Here is a 25,310-nt window from a genome sequence, read left to right as displayed (position 1 = left end):
TACTATTAGAAAGTTGTATGAGACTTGTATGTGTTGCTTTAGAAACGACTTAGAGCAAGTTTGAAGTATCTGGTTCGTGTACGTTTAGACTGGATCAAATCAATAACAGGGGCGAGGTGGCTGAGTGGTTAAGCGCTCGGTTTCTGAACCTGAGGTCCTGGGTTCGAATATTGGTGAAGGCTGGGATTTTGAATTTCGGGATTTTTAGGGCGTCCTTGAGTCCACTCAACTCTAATGGGTATCTGACTTTAGTTGGGGAAAGTAAAGGCGGTTGGTCGTTGTGCTGGACACATGAGACTCTGCTCGTTAACCGTTGGCCATAGAAACAGATGATTTTATGACCCCATAGATCGTAAGGGAAAGGGAAACTTTACTAGATAAATAGCAGACTATCGCGTAATGTACGCGTCAAGCTTTGCTTAGCCACAGAAACGTGAACAGGAAAGGAAATTTTTTGTTTCTAATATATCATCTCTCTCTGTCTGTCTGTCTGGTAAAAAGGTTTGTACACGTTATTTCTCCAACACCCAATCTTGGGTCAAGCTGAAATTTTTGAACAATAATTTCTTTTACCGGACAAGAATCAATTTAAAAAGAATAACCAATTAGTTAATTAACTATTGGTAATTAATTATTTTGTTTGGTATCTCGAACAGGGGAAGAAATTGCACCTAACTGAAGTGGTGGTATAAGCTGAATTAGTCCCCTTTTAAAGGTAGCCGCTTTGAAATAAGTTTGAAACAAACAATAGGCCTACATAACTATACAATCTTCTATAGTCATAAGCACCTGTATGCTTGAGGAGGCGTGAGCCATGAGTTCGAATTCAGGTCGTTCCTCTTTTTGTAAATGCTTTTAAAAAGCGATTACGGTAAAATCCACCCAGATATCCCTTTTGTTTTCTCCATCGCCTTTCCCATTTTCCCAACTGGTCCAGATAAGTGATAGGATCATAGCGTAGTGAGAGAGCTAAAAGCATGAAATAACACTAAACAAAAACAATTGGTAAAATATTTCTAATCGCACAGATTTATAGTTGTTGGTCTAGAACTCTAGATCTATTACAAATTTAATTACACGACTGATCCAAACTAATTTGTAGAATTACACTTCATAAAAACTTTTTTTTTTAAAAGTGTTTTTAAGAATGTTTTTCTTGTCTAAAACTTTGGCTTCTAGCAGCTTTGAGTTTCTACATAGAGGAGTAATGTTTAGGGGAGATAATTAAAATTAATTTTTTTATTGTTTTAACTTTCGGTTCAGCTTTTTCTTCTTTTGGTTTTAATGACTGTAAATACTAATACATATCAGTGTCCATGCAGTCCATGCCTTACGGGCTTTATGTAAAGTGTATTTGTGTCAATTAAATTTGAATGTTTAAATGTATTATTGCGTGCTCTAACATGTATATTCTAACTTTTCATATTTAATAAGAGCAGAGTATAATTATTGTATCTGCAAACTGAATCCGGCTAGTAAATATGACACTTAAAAATGGTCTCCGATATACAACTGGATATTGGTTCAACAGATTTCACTTCAGACATATCAGAACTTATTCGCTATACAATCCCATGAAAACACTGAGTTTGGACAATTGAAAATAATAGACTTGGCCTAGATGCAGTCAATTTTAACACAGGGTATATAAAGAGGTTTTGTGGTCGAGTGGTGAAGCACTTGTTCCAAGTTCGAATCTCGGTGAAGACTGGGATTTTAATTCCGAAATTTTTAAGCCTCCCCTTTACCATGGCAAAGTGAAGGCGGTAAGCCATCGGCCATAGAAACAGATGGCCTATACATTAAGTGCGTTGCAGATTTGAAAAAGTACTTCACTTTACTTTTATATTAAATAAAATTCCATTCGTTTTGACTGGTTTCGTTTATTGAGTTAACGTGTTTGTATTCTATTGAAAAAAACAAAACAAACAAACATGTCTTCCTAGGTAAACACAGAAACTGTTTTTATTGCATTAATAAACAGACAAACTTCACGAGGCAGTGAAAATCAAAGAAGAGTTTAAAATATATTTGTAAAATTCGTTTTATCAGACGTGAAAATCTTTTCTGTTAAACTTTTATCATATTGGCTATTTAAAGCTAAGAAAGTAACGATTTGGGAAGAAGAACTTTTAGTGATGGATTGTAACGTTGAAAGTATATAGGCATAGGTCTATTCTCTTTCTCAACTTATTGTAGCACTGTCACAATTAATTATGTCTCAAGTGATCCTGATGTATGTAGGCCTATGTCTATCTATCTATCTATCTATCTATCTATCTATCTATCTATCTATCTATCTATCTATCTATCTATCTATCTATCTATCTATCTATCTATCTATCTATCTATCTATCTATCTATCTATCTATCTGTCTGTCTGTCTGTCTGTCTGCCTGCGTGCCTGCCTATCTATCTATCTATCTATCTATCTATCTATCTATCTATCTATCTATCTATCTATCTATCTATCTATCTATCTATCTATCTATCTATCTATCTATCTATCTATCTATCTGTCTGTCTGTCTGTCTGCGTGCCTGCCTATCTATCTATCTATCTATCTATCTATCTATCTATCTATCTATCTATCTATCTATCTATCTATCTATCTGTCTGTCTGTCTGTCTGTCTGCCTGCCTGCCTGCCTATCTGTCTATCTATCTATCTATCTATCTATCTATCTATCTATCTATCTATCTATCTATCTATCTATCTATCTATCTATCTATCTATCTATCTATCTATCTATCTATCTATCTATCTATCTATCTATCTATCTATCTATCTATCTATCTATCTTATTGCCATGTAATATCAATACGGTGATGCTAATTCTACTGTTTTCAAAAAGAAAAAGAAAATCTTCTCATGACTGGAAGATTAAGCATGGTGCCTCCACAATATGGCAGCAATATAATTCTTTATCATGATCAGCAATCTAAGGAGGTGTACTATCTATACAATCTTACTGTCTGCCTGTGAGCGAGTGTTTGTCGACATACACGTGCGCGTGAGTATGTGTACGAGTGAGTGAGTTGGTCGCGTTTCTTACGCGTGTTTGTACTGTGCAGGTGTACTTGGGGGGGGGGAGAGGAAGTTTCGCGTAAAGGTAGGACGAGGACTCGTGCGCCTCTCGCGAGGGAGAAATAATATCAGCATTCGCCCCTTTGTTAACCTGTCTAAAGATGAACACACACAAAAAATTTGACGATGAAAGAGTGAGTGGTATGAGTGTCTCCATATATTCTTACTCCGAATTACAGAGGGACTATATTTTGAGGATGCTTGTGTAGAGCAAAGATAGGCGAACATTTTTTTAGTAGCGGGCCAAAATCTTAAAAGGAAACATTTTGACGGGCCATAAATTCACACTAAAAAAAAATGTATGAGATCTAAGGTTTTTAAAACGAGCAGTTTTTCATAATTTGGTTTAAAATCATGTAGTAGTTTTTCCCCTTAGATTTGACCAAGGTGTTCATCTGTCATAAATAGATGAAGATTTAAACATTGCACACATAATCTGAGCTTGAAGTATTCAATTTGAACAACTAGAATTCGACAAGCTCCATATAGAACTCTAATATTGGACTACTTTGAAAGAGTTAGTCTTAGAAATCTTAAATTCTTCTAATTTCCCATGACGTTGGTAAGGTTTATCAATACTACATCAGATTGTCTTTATTCACAACAGCCATCAATACAAAAAAGACTGAAGTCTTATATTTACCTGCTCCTGGGAAAGCCTACTCGGATCCAAGCATCAAGATAAATGGACATGATATAAACGCAGTGGACAGATTCACGTATCTTGGCAGCACACTCTCCAGAAACGGAAAGATTGATAATGAAATCGACCTGCGTATCGCCAAGGCCAGTGCATCCTATGGCAGACTGACTAAAATGTCTGGAACAGACGTGGATTCACTACAAATACAAAGCTAGGGATCTATCGAGCCGTCATCCTCCCTACATTGCTCTATGCCTCAGAAACATGGACAGTGTACAGAAAACATGCAAAGAAACTGAATCACTTCCACATGACATGTCTAAGAAAAATACTTAATGTCAAATGGCAAGACAAAATACCAGATACTGAAGTCCTTCGAAGATCGGGTCTGCAAAGCATCCATACAACCCTGATCAGTCTCAGCTTCGATGGGCAGGACAATTCTGCAGAATGGCCGACGCATCCCTATACGACTCTTGTATGGCCAACTAAGCGAAGGAAAGCGCTCGCAAGGTGGTCAAAGAAAGCGCTTCAGGGATACCTTCAAAGCTTCTCTGAAGGCGTTCAGCATAGACCCAGCCACCTGGGAGACAGAGGCACACGACAGAGCATCATGGCGTCGCGCTGTGAAAACTGGCGCACAGGTTGCTGAGGAAAAGAGAACCACGCTGGCAGAAGAAAAACGCCAGAGAAGAAAAGCAAGGCCCACGACACTAGCTCCAGCTGGAATAAACTGCCCAGTGTGCAGCCGAACTTTCCGGGCTCACATAGGTCTCACCAGCCACACGAGGAGGCATAAAAGCCCTCAGCCCCCTGGATGACAAAGTGGTCATCATCGAACCACGATGGACGAACTATATTCACAACAGCCAGTGAATTGAAACTCTTGATATTTTGTTAAAAAATGAAGTATTGGGATATACTATTGTGCTCAGGGGCGTAGCAGGGGGAGGTTAGGAGCCCCTGCATTTTGACATTCGACATCATGACATGAGACAATGTACTTAAATATATACGTCTAATGTGTGGAATAGAGGCAACATGGTCACTTAACATAACAACATGGATAGTAAGATAACATGGCATTGGCTTAATATTTAATTAAAAAAAAAATAATTGCCAACTCATTTGGGGGCCCCCTCAAGTGGAGGCACGGGAGATTTTCAAATTTTGACATCCTCCCTAGCTACACCACTGATTGTGATTGTGAATGGTTCCTTTGCTAATGATGCACACATGTTTGTCAATCTATTACCTAATGTTTCAACACCATGTCAAAACTTTGAAGTCTTTAATAAAAATTATGAATGAAATTGTTTCTATAAATATTTTTACAAAACGAGTGGCGGGCGGGATAAAACTTTTTCGCGGGCCAGAATTGTCCCGCGGGCCGTAGTTTGCCCATCACTGATATAGAGTCTAGTAACCTTAACTCGACCCCCCGAAACGGTTTAGAGGTTAACGGTGAAAATCTTAGTAATCCTAGAGATCTATTAGAAGCACATTTTAAAGCCTACACCTAACTGTACACCACACAGTTGGCTGCTAACATACACTTTGTAAAGAAAGCCTAACACTGATTTAGTAAACATCAAGCCACGTCTCAAAGAAGAAAATATCTTCGTATTCAAGAGGATTGAACTTTAGTCATCTTAAAACTTCTATAGCTTAACATTAGGACATCCTAGAACCCCTAGGACCCTAAACTAGGGCATCCTTGAACTATTAGAACCTAAATTTAGGACTCCCAAGAAGTTTTAGACCCTAAACTTTGGACTCTCAAGAAGTTTTAGAACCTAAACTTAGGGCTACCAAGAAGTTTTAGAACCTAAAGCTTTTGTAACCCTAGAATTTCTATAAATCAGACCATTCAATTTCTAAGATCCAAACATAACTTTACATAGAACATTTAGATTCCACATTTTGACAAATATTGGCTTGTAATTTTTGTTTTCATCTTGTAATTGTTTCGTTCCTTGTTCAGTCTAAGTTTTTTTTCTCTTCTTGGCAGGTACTACTGATTGTGCATGCAGTTGTTATACGTAATAACACAGGTATATTGTTACAGGCAGCAACACGGGTAAACGAGAATAGGTACGCCATCACTTGAGCATCAAGGTAGCTGTCAAAGGTGCAAACCCTGTTTTAAAGTATAAGTATATCTAACGCAATTCTGTTTTTATAAGGATGCGTGAACAAAACATTCGGTTTGAATTTTCGGACACCACGTTGTGAGAAGCACGAGACACGACATCGCGAGTTGTGGGAGACACAACGTCATGTAACGTGTAAGACACCACACAATGAGTACAGTGAGACATCACATCAGGAATACTGAGAGATATATGATGCAACATGTGTGATATTTCATCATGAGTACTGTAAGACACCAGATCATGGATACTGTCAGACACCATATAATGTGACATGTAAGGAACCATATCATGAGGACTTTGAGACACCACATCATGAATACAAGGAACATAACATGATGTAATATGTAAGAGACCGCATCATAAGTAATGTGAGACACCTCAGCATGAGTAGTGATTGACACCACATGTTACTTATATGACACCTCATCATGAGTACTGTATGACATCACATCATGAATACTGAGAAAACCACATCCTGTAAGATACAAGACACCACATCATGATTACTGTGAGACACCATACTATTAGACACCACACCACATCATGAGTACTATGACAGACTAAATCATTAGTACTGTTCTACATCACAACACATCATGAGTACTATGACTAAATCATTAGTACTGTTGGACACCATACAATAGCAGTATGAGGCACAGAACACTCACATGTAACAGTTTATATGAGGCATCTGATCATCTGTGACAAATGTCCAGTTTTTAATAAAGGTATCACGTATCGAAAACTACTTCCAGCCGTTAATGAGTGTAGAACAATGTCCAGCTGTTAATGAGATCTTCCCTAGGCAAGAACAATGCCCACCTGTAAATTATATGTTATCACTTGGCTAGAATAACTTCTATAAGTTAATGAGATTATCACTAGAACAATGTGCTGCTGCTTTCTAATTCTCGTAAGATTTTTTCTTTAACCGATGTGTTAAAATTAGTTGGTTTCTGCTTGGACTCATATTTATATTTTTATAACGCATAAACTAGAAGCTACACCACAGCAGTGGTGTCGGAGCGCCGGAGTCCTCTTTTATATTTATTAAAAACATGAACGTTCCAACAATACACAAATCTATATTATAAAGTACCGGTAGTCAAATATAAAAATCTGAGTAATAATATGACATTCTACATTTGTAGACTAGTACAGTATAAAAATCGTAACAAAATATTCTTCAAAAACAAAAAATAAACAATAACATAAGCGTTTTTTTTTTTATTTTTATTTTTACAGTTTCACTCCCCATGCATAGAAAAGAAGAGAACTCATTCGAATTAATTTTTTGTTTACCTGAAAGAAAAATATATCCTCTAATCCGTGAGACAGAAAGCATGAAACAGTGCTAATACCAAATTCCGAAAGAGAGAAGAGAGCACTAATTGTGATCAATGGAAGTGAGTCTTCTGTCAGGATCAGCGCTCACCTAGTGAGTTAAGTGTACGTTTCTTCTCCTTTCTTCTTCCCCCCCCCCAACCAACTACCCATTTTTCCCCATCCCCACCCGTTTCCTTACACCCATGCACGCCCGAACAAATTGACATAGCAGCCCAACTAATGCCCCGGGAACACACACACACACACACACAAAATAGTGCTACCTTTACATCATGGGTAGGCACAAGAACGATAACTCTAAGGCAAAAAAACATTGGCGTCTGCTTCTGTTAGGGTGAGGTGGGTTTAAAAAAAAAGGGTCTATGGGAACAAAGAATAAAAATGTAAAAGTATGCAAACAATGTTAATTGGTTTTGATGGGAAAATAAAAGTCAATGGACAGCTGACATGACAATTTCAGATCAATGTCAAAAGTGATAATTACTTTTCAGATTTTAATTACTCAAGAAAACGAAAACCTTCTTTAAGATCATTAGCATTTTAATGGTATCTATTTTAAACTAAAATGCTCTCATCTTCCGCCAATCTTTTTTGTACTTTTTCTCCATAGTTTGAACTTGTTCTATTTTAGTTGGTGAACTTTTTATTTTCGTAAATCTTTCTAAGTGCACCGGCGGTGTTTTTTTTTTTCCTTATACGTATTTCTGTTTTAAGCTATACATTGTATGGTGGTGTTTCATAAAACAGATATTCACCTTCACCTGCTTCTTGGTCAACACACACGATCCTTTGACCACCTCTCTCCTTATTTCTCTGCCTTTTGCCAGGATTAGTTTCTCTTTCATTGACAGGTTTTTTCCAATCTTTCGTGTTGTCTTTTTTTGCGTATCCTTCTTTCTCCCTGAAACTGTTCACTGCAGTAAAGATCTTTGCGAGACCTGTGGATCTATGGTCGTACTGAGACCAGTCGCGTAGTAGGCCAGATCACAGACATGTGACGGGGAAACTTGTAGTCAATGAAGACCAATAGCTCGTTGTCACGTCAGAGGTCTATACGTCAGACCCGTGACGTTACCAAAGGTTGCCACGTCACAGGTCTGTGTTCAGACCTACTATGACAGTCTCGGCCGTACAACAATGGTCAGAAGGACATCGTGATGTCACGTCACGTCAGAGGTCTATACGTCAGACCCGTGACTTTACCACAGGTTGCCACGTTACAGGTCTGTGTTCAGGCCTACTTTGACAGTCTCGGCCGTACATCAATGGTCAGAAGGACATCGTGATGTCACATTGTCATTGTGATCCTGTTTTTACAAAGCTTATATCAACTCACTCTGTCTGTCTTGTCAAAAGTTTGTACATGTTATTTCTCCCACACCGAATCACCGGATCAAGTTGAAATTTCGCACAATTATTTCAGACATAGTGAGTTGTAATAAAATATATGATACCCAGTTTTTGGTTCCTCTCCCCACTCCGGCGCCCGAGGCAGTTGCCCTCGGTACACCACTGAAAAGGGGGAGACGCCATGTTTGTTGACCCCTTACCTTATTCATAAGCGTTTCCACTTGGTAACCGCTGTGATGTCGTGGGCCTACATTCATCTTCCAGGCGTTGGAACTATCTGGCCATGGCGCAATCACCCACCCACGATGAACAGCATAGTTTAGACAGAATGAACAAATCAGTTAGTCCTCATTTGTATCTGTAATTGATTTGTTTTTTAATTAATGAAACCTTGCTACACATGTGTTTCTTATAAATCCCCTAAAATAAAAAAAAATAAATATGCGGTTTAAACAGTGGCGTAGTTAGGGTATATGCTGCTCGGTGAGGAAGCTTTTTATGATGCTCTCCAAAAAAAAGGAACGAAAGACGTTTTTTTTTTCTAAAATAATCTGTGTTCATTGTTATTCATTCCTTGGCTAATAAGCCATGTGAAGAAATAAAGTTTACCAAAAGATGCTATAAATGAATCTTAAATGTTTTTGTTTTTTCTGGCAGGCAAAACTATGAATAATTTTATAGAAATCCATTTTTCCACCGGCTCTTGTGTAATGGACACAATTTCCAAAATCATTCATCGTAAGTTTGTTATGGTTGAGCGCAATCAATTCCTGGGGAACGTTAATTTGGAAAGACTTCGCCCACATATAGCAGCGCTTACGGCAATTATCAGAAATACACTAATCTAGATGACGATATTCGGGACCGAATCCTCTGGCTGATAATTTTTATTTTTAGTTCATTGCGCATACCACACGACTAGGCATAAATCATTCTTAAGTTTTTCATCTTCGGAAATGAAGGCAGTGCTTTAGTAGGCATATTGATGATTCAGTTTTTCATTCACTAAATCATGTATTACAAAGCTTATATCAACTCACTCTGTTTGTGTGGTAAAAAGGCTTGGACATGTTTTTTTTTTGCCCATTTCCCATTCTCGGATCAAGTTGAAACATTGCACAGTTGTTCATTGTACCTGACAAAACATGAATCAATGAAACGGTTAACCAAATAGTTAATTAATTATTGGTAAATTAACTATTAAGTTTGATATCGAAATAAGGGGAATAAAAGCTGCCTAATAAGAGATTTGGATGTATATATGGATTTATTCCAATTATGACGTTTGTCACGTTTTTGTCTCCCACTTTCCATTCTTGGATTAAGATGAAATTTTCTATAGGCTTAATTATTCAGATAGTCGATGAAGATACACGAATCGATAAAAAAAAAATCATTTATTAGCTACTCAATTATTAGTAATTATTTAATTTTGTTTTATAACATAGAAAAGGGGTTTAAACCGTATAACTTGAGATAAATGGCAGTAATTAGCGGTTCTCCCCTTAGAGAGAAAGCTTTGTTTTTATTTTTTACGTTTTTTTCCCTATCGATTCTCCATCGCACTACATGTAGCTTAAATTGTAGACTATGAGATCCGTGTGTCTAGAAAATTGCTTGACAAAAAAATTGAGTCGATATTGTCTTCAGACGCTTTTCGCGAAAACGGTATACATTTTAAAATGGGTCTTTTTTGAAAATGAAACACTTCTCTTACATAGATCTAGATCTACAAAACAAAATAATTTTTTGAAATTTTGGTAATAACGTCCTTGTAGGCCTACTTCGTTGACTGCAACATAAAACAACAGACATACTTTTGTGTCTCTTACTTGAACAAACTTTTTTTTAGTACTGCAAGATCGAATTTCTTAGATTTTACTAGATAAATCTATATCTATATAGAAATCTAGGTCTGAATATCTTTTTCAACAGTTGTATAATATAGAATAGTCGATTGTCGTAGCACAAAGTAATTTTTATCATTTAGTTGGAAACACAGACCTATATATACTGGATTTTATTTATACGTGTGTTAGATTTAGAACTAGATCTATATATAGGTCTGTGATTATAAACAATGGTTACAAGGGATATTACTCCAAAAACACTGAACTCACACACTGAACTGAGATCTAGATCTAGACAGGTAAAGATCTAGATCTAGAATAGTCATGGAACTATATTAATGATCTAGTCTGGATCGGTGGATTCTAGTCTAATACATCCGAAGCATATCAACAACTAGAGAAATAGAATCTAGCAGCCTAGTCTAGATTAATACTATTAATAGCATTATTAGCCTTAGGCTTAAACTTAAGTGCCTTTTTAAGCCAAGATAGAGAATAGAGTAATAGAGACAATAGAGTCAATACTAAAATACTTGTCAATAGAGACGAGTTCAGGCCAGGTAGATAGATTGAGTCTAAATAATACACACCAAATTGAAATTCAAATTGAAATTGGCTTGCCTAGCATTTAAGAATTTAACTTGCAAATAATTAAATAATGCAAACTCTTCCCCGATAGACTGAGTATAGAATATACTATTATCTATAATATAGATAGTTCATAGAGATTAGATTTTTAGGTCTAAATTTAAAAAATAATTCTGACTAATTCTGTCTTCTAAATAAGATAAATCTTAAGACTAAGTGAAGTCTCTAAGTTAAATTATATTAAATATTATTAATAATAATTAAATTATTAAATATAAAACTAGAATTATAATTTATAATCTAAAACTAGATCTAGTAGTTAAAAATTTGTTTTTTTTTAAATTATATTAAATTATGTTTAATGTAATTATTATTATTATTATTAATTATTACATGAAATTACATCATATTAGATCTAGATCATAGACTTAGACTATGGCACTATAGGGCCTATACATAAGGCCTATACAATAATACAGTGCAGAGTGCTTTTTTTGTGACGGTACGCACCCATATGGCGTACCAGCACCTTTTTCAATGTGGGAAAAAATTATTACTTTTCTTGTATTCTAACATTTATTATTAATTTATTAGTAGTAAAAGTTAGGAAATCCATCACTGAGTACCGCACCTATTTTTTTTTTACAAACAAAAAGCACTATATATATATATAGAGAGAGAGATTACTAATATTTAATTAATTTCAAAAAATATATATTTATAATATATCTATTATTATATATTTAACCATTTCTATATATCTTAAATCTAGATCCAGATAAAAGCTATAGATTCTACTCTACCAATGAAATGGCCTTGTTATTGCTGGAGATCTTAAAATTGCTTTCAATACTTGCATGCTCAATGATTTGGCCCATAGAAATTATAGTTGCCGAAGCACAATATGTATATAAAAGGGAGGCAAAAATAGAAAAAGGTATTGGCATTTTTAGTATGTAAATAAACGAGCTTGATTTGATAGGCCTAAATGTTATCTAGAAATTTAGAAATACTGTTAAGTGTAATCTTTATCTTTAACAGTAAGTAAAAGTAACTAAAGAAAAATCTATTAATTGTACTTTGATGCTGTCAGGCATGCATTCAAGCAGTTGGTTGCTTGGGTTCTCGACAACTATCCCTTAGACAGTATGATGAAATAACTAAGCAACTTACAGGATCAAAGTGTTGAGTTGTGCATGAGTAATTACAAAATGACTTTGTACAGGGGATGTCACTCCTGCTTGTAATGACTAACTCATTCACCTTTACATTGACCAATAAATTAGTTAATCTAAAAAAAAAAATTAGCATTGGTTGATCTACGGTTGCGCTCACATGAAGTAGCTTACACTCAGCAGTGGTTCCCAAACTTGTCATACCAACAACACAGGACCATCATGGGGGTTCATTTTTAATACTTGGTCTTTATAAGGATACAAAGGGCTAGTGTACCTTGAAAAAATAGTCTACATAAATAGAAGTTATGATGTGACCACAAGACAATTGTGTAGCCTAAACCTTAAGAGTAACAAGTTACCAGAAACAGGATTAATACTCTTTCTTCCAAATCAGACACTGGACACTGAACAGGAGATTGAATAGTAAGGACTTAAGTGTATGAGAATGTTTAGCAATCTGAATATTGTTTAGGTAGATGAAAAAATGAAAACAAAATGAACAACATAAATCAAACCAAAAAAACACAAACAATTCAACTTTGCGCTTCATAGAGGAAAAAAACTCCCTCAGACCTTAATGATTGATACTCATGACTCATGGCTTTGTCCATTAATTGTTTACAATAACTTCCTTATTACATAATATCAATTTATATTTATATATAACTTTTATTTTATGTATTATTAATTATCATTAACTTAATTTACTTAGTGTACAAGACTGCAACAGACCTGTTTGTTTGTGTGTGTAAATTACTATTCCGCTTAACCAAAATTGCTTTGTCTGAGATGTCAAATTTTTCTCTGCAATAGATTTGCTCAGCAAACTTATCAGAAGTGAGATGCCAAAATCTGAACCAATATTTGCTTTTGCTAAACATTTTCAAAGTCATATGGTACTTCAACAGTCTCCACAGAGAGCCAATGTTTATGGTTTTTCTTCTGAAATAGGAAAAATAGTAGAATTGCAAGTAAGAGTACAATTAGTTCTACAATGATGGTATTTTAAATGGTTTTTAATGCTGGTTATTGAAATCATTTTCTAACCTATGGATGTTCATTAACAAAATTTATTATTTTATTCTTTACTTTTGAGTACATCTCAAGGAGGCATGGTAACTGAGTGGTAAAGCACTTGGCTTCAGAACCGAGGGGTCTTGGGCTTGAATCCTGGTAAAAACATAATTTTCTAGATCTTTCGGGCGCCTTTGATGTCTACCCAGCTCTAATGGGTACCTGACATTAGTAGTGGAAAAGTAAAGGCAGTTAGCCATTGTTCTGGCTACATGATACCCTTTTTAAACATGGGCCACAGAAACACATGACCTTTATATCATCTGCCCTATAGATTGATAGGTATGAAGGTGGGGAGGAACCATTGTGTTAATGGTCTTTAGTATTGACCACACAACCATAGATCGACAAAAAAATGTATTTTTTATTGCTGTAAATTATTTTTGTTTGAAAGTATAGACAGACCATATCAAATTTTTGTTTCAACTAAAGAAATTCTGTTGAATTTCTAATAAAATGTCCATGAAGAATGGGAATCCGTCTTGATCCGTCTGTCATGGTAAATCTTGAAGTCACTTTTTCAGCCACATTCTTTTATGGGAAATAATTAATGAATGTTCCAGCCAGTTACTTTCTTGGCTACTGAGAGCCAGTTAGAATTTAAGACAAAGTAGCATATCTTACATAAAAGTTGTTGACTTCTCTGAAGTCTAAATAATTGTCAAACAATTAAATTGTTAGATTTGCTGTTGTTAAAAGTGGTTGGCTTCTGACTCGCACTTTCAAAAGATTTTATAGATTTTTTTAGTCATTTTTCTAATGGCTATTCACTTTCTTTTGTCTGTTTTCTTCTATATATTAGAATAAGAGACAGTAGATTCTGGTTAATTAAACCACATTAAGAACAATATCATTTAGGATTTAATATGACTATGTTAAGACTAAGACTGCTTTATTGATCCTTATGGAAATTTTGTGTGATTACTCTTTTCTCATACAAAAACAACAAACAGAAACATTCACATACATAGAACAGACACAACATAAAGAGTTCAATGAGCGACTGCACACAGATATCTTGGTCCTTTTCATGTTTCCTGATCAACAAGTGGCATTGATATAGTCTGACTGAGTAAGGAACAAGCAAGTTTTTTTACTGCTCGGTTTTAGTCTTGAAAGAAAGAAGTCGCCCACTTTGCAACGACTTGATGTAGTAATGATGGAGTGGCTTGCTGTTGTCTTCAAAGATTTTTCAGAGACATTTTTGTTCAAAAAGTTCCTTTAAATATGGTAGTGTTGTGCGTGTGATTTTAGATGCTGTTTTAATTATGTCGTCTTAGCGGCACAACAGTTTAGTTGAAGCATTGCCTTGCCAACAAGTTATTCCATATGTTAGCAGATTTTACATAGTCACACTATAAAACCTATCTAGGATCTTCTTATTTTGTTAAAAGCTATTGTTTGAATAGGGAAAAATAGCCGCTGGGCTGTTTTCTTTGTCAGTTTTAAGGTGGTCTTCCCATGAAAGCTTGTTATCAATGATGATGCCTAGATATTTATATGACTTCACCTGTTGTACCGATGTGGTCTTTATCTGCAGTTGGTGTATCATTTGTTTTTTCTTTCTGAAATCTATTATCAGTTTACGTGACATTCAGTTCTAGAAACACAATGTAGGCAAAAGGTGCTATTAGAACATAACAAACAAAAATGAGAATTAAAATGGCAGACTAATTTAAATACGTTTGAACAATTAGGTCTTTGTTTTTCTTGTATGTGCTCATATGAGCATAATGGGGAGCAATGTCCAAACCTTTGGTCCACCTACTAAAAAAGCCTGTGAACCTTACCTTTTGAATGGTAATGCAATACAACAAGAAAGATCCATGGAGAGTAGGGCTCTTCAAGCAACATATGGAGTAATCAGTTTACTAAGGTACTTAGATGTTGTAGATCAGTGATGCCCCACTTAATTCAACCTATGGGCCATTTTAATTTCTGACATTCATGTCATGGGCCACATTTCCAAATTACAAAAATTAAATTAAATCGATTACAAACTAATTTCACGAGAAACTTGTGGATCTAGTACTTACATTAATTAATGAGATATTTTAAATTCATTTTTTTTTATTACGCATAAAAAAATGGCTTCAATGCTCTACTTAAAATGGGAGCAATATTATAGCTAGCTAGCTTGACCACCGACATATTGTTTTCTTAATGACGTCTATATAAATTGCTTTTTTTTTTAACAGTCACACTTTCCTTATAAAACAAATATGTTGACTTATTATCATGTTCCATAAAAGTAAAGATCTGTTCACTTTTCCTGGTGGATTTTACATCATAGTGTTAAAGGCCATGTTGCCATTTCATCTGAGAAAAATTGAGACCCTAACATAGTATAGATACATTTTTTATGGGGGGTGGGGAGGAATTCTGTATACTTTGTACCGACGTTTGTGCCAGATTGATCTGGCCCATGGGTCAAATTGATCTGGCCATGGGCTGTATTTTGGGCATCATTGTTGTATATGGATTGATGTCAAAGTGTGTCCACCTTATAGTTGATTCTTGTACTTACAGAAAACCAATGGAGTGTACACAGGAGAGCAACAAACTATCTGTGCAATTCTGTTCTTAATTTGCTGTCATTAAGTATACTCTCCAGAATGGTTTGCTAGTTTATATGGCTGAAAGGAGAACTGTAGTAGTGTAAAATAAGGGTTTGACTAAAAAGTTGACTTGGTAACTTAAAATTCCTTTTTGTACACTTAGGTTGTGGTGTATCCAACACTGATCACCCACTACTACAACACTATTGTCCAACCAGGCTCAGCAAATGGAACTGGTGTCTGGAACTTCATCCTAGATTCGTTCCCCGGAAATACTGCCGTGGACATTTATGCAATATCAGAAGTTGGCACTCTAGCCTTAGAAGATATTCTCTTTGGTGATGTTTGGATCTGTTCTGGTCAATCCAACATGCAGTTCACAGTTATTCAGGTTTGGAAGTAGTTTTAATACCATGTAGAAGACACAACAAAATTATATATTTTTAGGCTTTTTTTTATATTATTACTTTTTAATTTTACCTTTACGTATCCCTTAGTCTGCTGGACCGTTGGGGCACCACACAAGATTTGTCAACCCTCCTTCTCCATTCCTCTCTGTCCTTAGATTTAGTTAGAAATTCATTCAATGGCATGCCCGTCCATTCTTTTATGTTGTCCTCCCATCGCTTTCTCATCTGAGACAATAGCTCCGAGGTATTTGAAGCTGCTAACACTAGTCAGCTTTTCACCTCCAATACTGATGCCCCTCCCTATTAAAGCCCTGTTGGCTATTGGTCATAATTTTTATTTTTGGCATTTATTTGCATACCATATGCTGCGGTAGTCTTGTCGATGCACATCACCTAGTCAGCTAATTAAGACTTTAAAAAAAATTCTCTTTGACAATAAACAGCTAGGAAAACAATTATCTAAAAAAAATGTTTTTGTTCCAGTTCTTCCTTCCTAATGTTTTTTTTTTATAAATTTTGTTTGTATTAGATGTTTGATGCAGAAAAAGAAATGGCTGAGGCGAAATTCTATCCAAACATTCGTCTTATGACAGTTAACTGGAATGCTTCTGAAACACCTCTCGATGACCTGATTAAAATTGAGGAAAACTGGACTCTTCCAAATAGAAGTAGGTTAATGGTCAAGACCTCCATAAATTAATTTTTTTGGGGTGGTTTCATAAGAAAAAAAAATTTGTTTATGACTAAAAGACAAAAAGATAAATTTTAAAACTTTCAAGAACTTAGAATTATTTGCTTTGCTTGAATATTAATACATTTTTTTCTGTCAGGCACTATTGGTGGTCTTCCCAATACACATTTTTCAGCTGTGTGTTGGCTGTTTGGTAAAAATATTCATAAGGCACTCGGTTATCCTATAGGATTAGTTGCCAGTGATTATGGAGGGACACATGCTGAAGCTTGGTCATCTCCTGAAGCTCTTGCTGCATGTGGAAATTTAGGAAACAAATTTTCACAAAAGCCTAATGTAAAGTATGTGCATCTTATATATATTTTCATCATTAAAAGAAATGGCGTCTTAATATTTATTTTATATCTGGAAAGAACTGTTACACATGGTACAAATATTTGGCAGCTAGAAGCTGTTTTTGTCATCTTTCATTATAATTATATATATAATATGATAATAAGTTTGAAATGTTTTTGAATGCTTACAAACTTTATTCTGCATCTTATGTAAATGTAGTAGATAATTTTTTTGCTAGGCGTTAGGGTCAATGACAACTTTTTACAATGTAATGTATTTTTTTCCTTTAAAAAATAAAATATTAGTTGAAAGAATGAAAAAAAATCTCTCTAAATTTAAAGTTGGACAGATGATCAGCCTAAGCATTTTGTACAGAACCGTATAGACCCTGATGCCAACTCAGTTTTGTGGAATGCCATGATACACCCACTTCTTGGTATGACTATTTATGGTGTGCTTTGGTATCAAGGTGAGTTTGACTTTTTTTTTTTATATTTGCATTTGGGAGTTGCAGTGGCTGAGTGGTTAAGTAATCTGCTTCAAAATCTGGGGTCTTGGGTTCAAATCTTGCTAAAGACTGGATTTTGAATTTTGTGATTTTTTAGGGACCCCTGAGTTCACCCAACTCTAATGGGTATCTGACAGTTGGGGAAAGTAAAGGCGGTTGGTTGTTGTGCTGACCACATGACACCCTGCTTGTTAACTGTTGGCCAAAGAAACAGATGACCTTAATCTCATCTGCAATGTCTGAAAGGGGCACCTTACTTACTGCAAGTATTGGTTGATATATTTTCCTAAATTTTTTTTTCCTCATTACTAGACAATAAAATGTTCTGTAATGTATGATTGTAAGAAATACTTTCTAATACATGTGTACCTGTTATGAGATTAAAACTGTTTTTGAATGAGTATTTTGTAGATTTTAAAAACTTATTGTGCCATTTATTGAAACATAATACCAATAGGTAATATGTTTTTTGTGGTTAGGTAATTTGGTACCTAGCTTCCAATAAACATTTTTTTGAAAAGAATAGCAACAAAGTTCTGTGATGAGAATATTAAGAACATATTACTACCTATATTTGTTGGTAAACTATTGTCAGTGGGTCATTAGTAATGTGAATCATTTGTTGTGAACCAATTGTCAGTGAACCAGTTGTTGATGAACAAGTTGTCTGTGAACCAGTTGTGGGTGAGTTAATTGTCAGGTGAATGAACTGTCATGTCAGTGAACAAATTGTCTGTAATGATTTGTCATGTTCCCAGGTGAGTCAGATGCATATGGCCCTCCAAGAGACAAGTATAACTGTACATTCCCAGAACTGATCAAAGATTGGAGGTACAACTTTAACAAAGCTTCCCATGGACAAACTAGAGCAGATTTCCCATTTGGTTTTGTTCAGGTTGGCAAAACTTAGTTCTATTAAATTTCTGTGTCCATTCATTTCATTATTGATGAAAGTGGCCTGCTTTTCAGAAAAAAAAAGCCAAAAAACTGTACAGATCTAATTAAAATTTAAAATTCAAATGCTATTGAATCTTACACCCAGTATAAAAGTGTACATGCTCTTTTTGATATTCTTCAACCCCAAACAAAGAAAAAAAAAATTGCAGTCTCATATTTATAATAAGTAATTATCAAAATGGTACCGGTATATTCAGAGTTAACAATAGTAACACCAGTAGTAATACCAGCAGTAACACCAGTAGTAACACCAGCTGTAACATCAGTAGTAACACCTGCTGAGGGCACAACATGGCCTAAATTGTGCCAATGTGTCAAAAAATCCAAAAGTATCAAAAAAATACCATCTGTATCACCAGTAGTAACACCAATAGTAGCACCAGTAGTAAAACCAGTAGTAACACCTGCTGTAACACCAATAGTAACACCAGCAGTAACACCTGTTAGTAACTAATAGTAAAATCCTTTTAAAAAATGCAATAAAAAAAAAAGTGAAACTCAGTTGTTTATTCCTGCAGTTACAGTAACATAATTAGGTTTAGAAATACTTCAGAAAAGATTATGAAATAATGTGATATCTAAATATACAACTCTACACAATAATTGACATTGTACAAAAACTTAGGCATAACCTTATAAATACCCATGGCAGAAAGTCTCAAAAATAGAAGCTCATTTCGAATTAAAAAAAACACTTTTTTATCCAAGTAATAAATAATCATGCAATGAGTTGCTTGACTTTGCCAGGAAAACTAATGCACATTTTAAATTATTGGCTACATTACGACCTGGATATGTCAACTACACAGTGATCCTTTGTTAAGAACATCTGTATTTATCATCTCTATTTATCATATGTATTTATCAAACTAGAAAAAAACAAATGAGTCGAAATAAAAAAAAAGTTGGTTATGCATATCTGTCTTCTGAATTAAAATTGTCAATATATTTACATTAATAAGTTAATCATGTTTTATTTGTATAAAATGATTTAGTTGTCAGCTAAAGCAGCAGATCCATCCATATCTGTTGGATTCCCTGACATTCGTTGGCATCAGACTGCTGATAGAGGATATGTTCCAAACCCAGATATGCCCAATGTATTTATGGCTGTGGCAATGGATTTGCCAGATTTTATATCACCATATGGCTAGTAAGTAATTATTTTTACAAAGCTTTTATCAACTTTTATCTGTCTAATGCCTGGGTGGAATCTTGTACACATTTTTTTCTCCTACTTCCATTCCCAGAGCAAGGTGAAACTTTGCACAAATATTCATCGTTGATAACAACACAGGAATCAATTTAAAAAATTAACAAGTTATTGATCTTTTAGTCGTTATTGATTAATTTTGTTTATTTTATATCAAGACAGTACTGTCTACTAAGCTTGGGGAGATATGCCTTGTGTAGAGAATTCATTAAAGCTCATAACAATTTTTAAACTAACAAAAGATAAAAAAACTTCTAAGTACTTTGATGGCCTTTGTGACATAATGGGGAAATAACTATTTTTGATTACTTGTATAGTTAGGAGTGATTCCCCTTATGTAGTTTATAAAAGGCCTTGCAAACTGTGTTTAGTTGCCACTTGCTCCTGAGTTACCAACTTGACCACTTGACCTGTGTTGTGTATAGTATTTTTTCTGTTAGTGGTCGTGTGTCATGGGGTACTCGGAGAAGTGTGCCCTGCTCTGGAGATCTTTGGGCTAAGTATGTCTTTAGTATTATTGTATTTTATATAATGTATTTATTAATAGATATAGCCCCAAATGATTTCCAGGCAGTATATTTTTTTACCCTGATGTTCTGCATCCTGGGGTACTCCCAAACGTGACATATTTTTGTAACCTTTTTCTGAGGGATTCAACCTGTATTGAATCATCAGATGGACTTTACATATTTTTATAGCCTTGTCTCCGAGGGATTCAACCTGTATTGAATCATCAGATGGGCTTTACCAAACGGATGGCTATAGGTGGGATTCTATGAAGCTTGTAGGCTCATAGGTTTCCCTGAAGCCTATAGTTCATCATGACCATTTTGTTTTTTTTTTGGCTAAAAGTGGCTAGTGTAAGCCTGAAGCCTGTAACCATAGTGTAGCCAAAAGTGGTTGTGTTTCGACCTGAGGCCTGTGACCTTCAGTTGGCTGTGTAAGCCGGAAGTTTGTAACCCAGTGGTCAAAAGTGGTCATGTGTTGACCTGAGGCCTGTGACCTGTATTTTTGATAACCAGAATGTGACGATAATGTAACATATGACTAGGGCTGTGTGCCATATTATTTTTGAGTATCTTTTGTTTACTTTTTGTTGTGTCGGCCTGTGAGTTAATGGCCATGTATTTACACCTTTATTTTATTCATGTAAATAAACCATGTAAATATGTTTACCTGCGACTTTGTAAAGTCTTTTGTTGCATACATTAGTTGAATTGTATACCTGGAGGTTATACTTAATAACCTAGGCAGTACAAGAAGGGACCAGTACACCTCTGGACGAACGTGCCAGCACACTTTTAACACTGATCTGTTGATCTAAAATACCTAAGTCTAGCTATAATTCTAATTGAATATTTTTAGCTATACCCGCTACTAGGTAATGTGAACTCATATTGGTTCATGAATCCTCTTTAGGTCACATGGGGGCTCGTCACTTTTCAACATGAATCCTCTTTAGGTCACATGGGGGCTCGTCACTTTTCAACATGATTCCTCGTTAGGTCACAGCCTTCCATCTCGGAGGCACGTTCTAATTCAGACTCAAGCAATTTTTCATTTACTTAAAAAAAAATATTTTTGAAAAAGCAGCACAGAAACCTTCTCCCAGATACCTCACCTCCCCAACTGATCCACAAAAGTGATTGGACTTGTGTCCACTGAGATGCAATAAGCATGAAAGTTGTATTTAGACAAAAATATCAAATAAAAATATTTGCAAACGAACAAATTTATTATTGTTAGTCTTGATCTACTCAAAATAAATTACATGATTGATTCAAAATCATTAATGCAAAAAAAGTATTTCTCTTTTATTTTGCTTGTTTAAATTTCCTGTGCACCCCTTATCTATATAATGTTTTAAGTTTTGTTTCACTTTAATTGTTTAAGTTGAAGATTATTACAAGTTAGAATCTTTATAATTACACAGAGTTTTCTATTGGTCGTCTAAATTAACATTTTCAACTTTCTTGTTTTTATCTTTCTACTTTTCATTCAGCTACTTTTTTTTTATTATAGGAAATTGTCAACTAAAAGAGCTCACTTTGTATTTTGCCTTTAACCCAATAACTACTATTGCCATAGAAAGTGTAGTTTATGGAGAACTAATGGGGAACAAAGGGATAGAAAGTTTCCTTGTAGTTATTTAAACTTTTATACAAAAAGAAGAGTTCATCTTTGCTGAGGAATTAAACTGAGACCAATCATCCTAGAAGGCCTGAACACTGACCTGCAATATCCTAACCTGTGGGCTGCCCATATGTTGCGACATTGTAGGTCAGTGTTGAGGCCTTCTGTAGCAAATGATCTTGATTAAACACACAACTTTCTAAACCAGAAATAGTAGTGAAAGATTAACTGACATTATTTTGTTAAACTCATATTATAGTTACTTGTGTTTTCATTGTTATTTTAATTTTACATTAGAGCATGTATATTTTTTTTTTACAGCACTCATCCAAGAGACAAGCTAGATGTCGGCACTAGATTAACTTTAAGTGGTCTTGCTGTGGCATATGGCAAATCAGAGTTATACCAGGGCCCTTTGCCTGTCCTGGCCTATGTGTCTCCCCAGGGGCTGGTTGTGGACTACGGAAAGACTTGGAGCTTGGATGTCAGAAACTGGGATGGCTTTGAGGTAACTCATCTCTCCAGTACTGTCAAGTTGTCTCCTGTTGGATTGAATGTCTCTTCATATTTATAACAGATTTAGGCTTCTTCTTCTTTGTTCTAATTTTACATGTTTGTGGTTCAGATCAGTAATCCTATATCAGTGGTTTCCAGATCAGGCAGTTCATTGTATAGTTTTTCTTCTATAGGAGGGTTTTGGGGCCAGAGTCTTGTTAGGGCCTCTTGTCTATATATATTAAGCAGCTTTGAAGGAGTTGGTCAGCATTCTCTGGTGATGCTCCACAAGGGCAGGTTTTGCTAGTCCTGACTTTTAGCTTCCGGAACATATGTTGTCTCATTCTGTTGTGTCCGGTTCTGGGTCGAAAAATTATGCGTTGGTCATGTCAAGATAGTTTAAAATAGGCATCCTTATTCTTGTAATTGGGATGTGAGCTGATCCAATTCTCATTTATTCTACTCTCTATTATTTTCATCATTTTCATCATTTCTTCTGGGTAGAGAGGGAGTTTCATTTGTTTGTTTGTTCTTCCTAAGGTCAATCCTTTGTTCTCCTATAAACAGAATAAGACTCAGAAATTTAAAAAGCACAGAAGGAATCCAAAAATACAAATTTCCAATAATTGATAAATAAAAATTAATAAATTTTACTAGATTTTTCACATCCAATAGAATCAGAAATTGAAATCATGTAACTAGGTTAGTTGAGCCAAAGTAGTCCTAAATTGCATGTATAAATAGCTTTAACAATTTAATTAATTATAATAACTCACACTTTACTTTTTTTTTCTTAAATGCTCTCATAATTAAATTATTAGTTTGTTTCCTAAAAACTAGCAAGAAGTGTATTAAATTTGATAAGTAAAACTTATCAATGAACTATACACATGTATGTTTATTATAAACAATGTCACCATTATTTTCAGCTGCTTTGTGGTACTCGATGGACAGAGACCAGAATTATCGACACCAACACGTCCTATCTAATTTTATTTAATGAAGTTTGTGGCAAGGAAGAAAAGTTGTCAGCTCTTCGATATGCCTGGAGAGAATCACCATGTGCCTTCAAGAAATGTTCGGTCTATGAAAATATCAACAACTTACCAGGTCCACCATTTGTAGCTTTTGCTAAAACTGACCAAAATATAACATATTTCACTTTTGAAGGACCAACATATGTCTAAAATTTTTATTTTCAACTTAACTAGTGAATCAGTACATTTCTATATTTGACTAGATCTAGTTACAGATAATATATGCAAGTTTTAAAACCCTCATAGTTCAGCATTTTAAAGGGACATTGTTTTATTTTTATGTAAAAGTATTTTTGTTTTATTTTGGATTATGTGATATTGATTTATTTTTATAATACATTCCATTTCAAGTTTAATATACACATTTTTATAATTTTTTACACACCGTTACTGTACATTTTTCTCTCCTGTCTTGAAAATGTATACCAATACAAAATGTTACATAAGAAATATACTTTGAGAAAGTTGTTAATTAAAAGAAATCCATCCCATCCATCCAAATGGTGCTACAGCCCATGGCGGGCTCTGGCCTGCTTCAACACATCCTTCCATTCAGATCTTCCTGGGCCTTTTGCCTCCACGCCCTAACTCAAAGCTGTTGCAGATCTGCCTCCACATCATCAATCCATCACATTCAGGGTCTGCCTTTGGTTTTTGCCTGTATACAATTTTCACTCTTCTGTTATCTGACATTCTTTCAAGGTGACCTGCCCAACGTAGTCTGTTCTTGTTTATTTCGGTCACTATTGGTGGGTCTTCATACAATTGATATATCTCATGGTAGTGCGTGTCCTCCACCCCTGTTTCATCCTGTATAGCACCATAGATTTTCCTAAGAATTTTTCATTCCCAAGTATTTTAAAAGAAATAACTATATGAAATGTATAATTAAGCAATATTGAAATTATCAGTCTTTTGTAAATTTAAATTTATTCTGTGAATATAGTTTTTTTAGAATGAAATAGAATTGAACATCTTAAATGTACTGAATCATCAGTGGCAATTGGATTTTTTTTTTCAAACTGATATTGTTTGATCAGAGAAATAGAGTCAAACAATGATTTGTGCAAGGTTAAGAAAATTATTTTCAGTCTCAGCAAATGAAGATTATTACAGTCCCAGCTTAAACTTCATGCAGGATGGCTGGGGATGAATGCAGGCACACTCTGGATCATTGTGATAACACTCCAAAGCATAGACCACACGACCAGTCAGCCCTCCACTGTGGTTATGTCATCACTTCCTTTTTTAAAACACTTTTTACCCTTAATACTACAATGCACATAATATTTGCACACCTTTAATAGTGCTGATATGAACAGTAATGCTTTCAAATTTATATTTTTATTTACTTTCAGAATCTTTTTTTTTTTTGGAAGCATTATGCAGAATGATAAGAATTTCAAATTTAATTTTTTTTTTTTCAATTTAATACAAAATATTGTTTAATCTGAACTCTTTTTATTTAGAACTTTACAGATGTGATGTGATAATATTTGATATATTTTTTAAAATTTGTTGTTTATTATTTGTTGCTTGTATAATATTGTACCATTTAAATTGTTGCAGTACAATAAATTTATAGATATTGTAAATCATTTTTTTGTGTGTTGATTTTGACAATTAATTTATGAACAAGAAAATATTGCATTTAATGTGTACAGTTGGACATTTAAATGATTTAAATCAGTTTAGTAAA

General features: G+C 34.7%; 2 protein-coding genes across 3 annotated transcripts in view; one reads left to right on the top strand and one right to left on the bottom strand.

Moving 5' to 3' along the window:
• Window positions 1-7,359, bottom strand: part of LOC106057482 (ras-related and estrogen-regulated growth inhibitor-like) — a 34,782-nt gene extending 27,423 nt beyond the window's left edge. The window contains exon 1 of the mRNA XM_056033715.1: window positions 7,189-7,359. The gene's annotated coding sequence lies outside the window, so the exon portion shown is untranslated. The remainder of the gene's footprint in view (window positions 1-7,188) is intronic.
• Window positions 7,360-10,668: 3,309 nt separating this feature from the next.
• LOC106057500 (sialate O-acetylesterase-like) lies at window positions 10,669-25,200 on the top strand. 2 transcript variants are annotated; one of them, XM_056033618.1, is made up of 11 exons: window positions 10,669-10,732; window positions 11,794-11,958; window positions 13,013-13,170; window positions 15,995-16,222; window positions 16,771-16,909; window positions 17,072-17,273; window positions 17,610-17,737; window positions 18,535-18,671; window positions 19,729-19,886; window positions 22,401-22,587; window positions 23,504-25,200. In XM_056033618.1, exons 2-11 carry the CDS (start codon window positions 11,832-11,834, stop codon window positions 23,759-23,761), a joined length of 1,722 nt encoding a protein of 573 aa, XP_055889593.1. In that variant the 5' UTR covers window positions 10,669-10,732; window positions 11,794-11,831; the 3' UTR covers window positions 23,762-25,200. The 2 variants fall into 2 exon arrangements, with proteins under 2 accessions (XP_055889593.1, XP_013070166.2); XM_013214712.2 differs by lacking the exon at window positions 10,669-10,732 and adding an exon at window positions 10,740-10,993.
• Window positions 25,201-25,310: the final 110 nt, after the last annotated feature.

The sequence above is a fragment of the Biomphalaria glabrata genome, chromosome 6, assembly GCF_947242115.1.
Source record: "Biomphalaria glabrata chromosome 6, xgBioGlab47.1, whole genome shotgun sequence".
Taxonomy (NCBI): Eukaryota; Metazoa; Mollusca; class Gastropoda; family Planorbidae; genus Biomphalaria; species Biomphalaria glabrata.
The sequence above is the reverse complement of the archived record's forward strand: the minus strand, read 5'-3'. Positions and strand labels throughout refer to the sequence as shown.

Excerpts from the sequence above, each read along its gene's own strand:
- LOC106057500 (XM_056033618.1), top strand. The coding sequence starts at position 11,832 with ATGGCCTTGTTATTGCTGGAGATCTTAAAATTGCTTTCAATACTTGCA. Across the intron at positions 13,171-15,994 it reads GAAAAATAGTAGAATTGCAA|GTTGTGGTGTATCCAACACT; the intron begins GTAAGAGTACAA and ends TTGTACACTTAG. Across the intron at positions 17,738-18,534 it reads TGGTGTGCTTTGGTATCAAG|GTGAGTCAGATGCATATGGC; the intron begins GTGAGTTTGACT and ends TCATGTTCCCAG.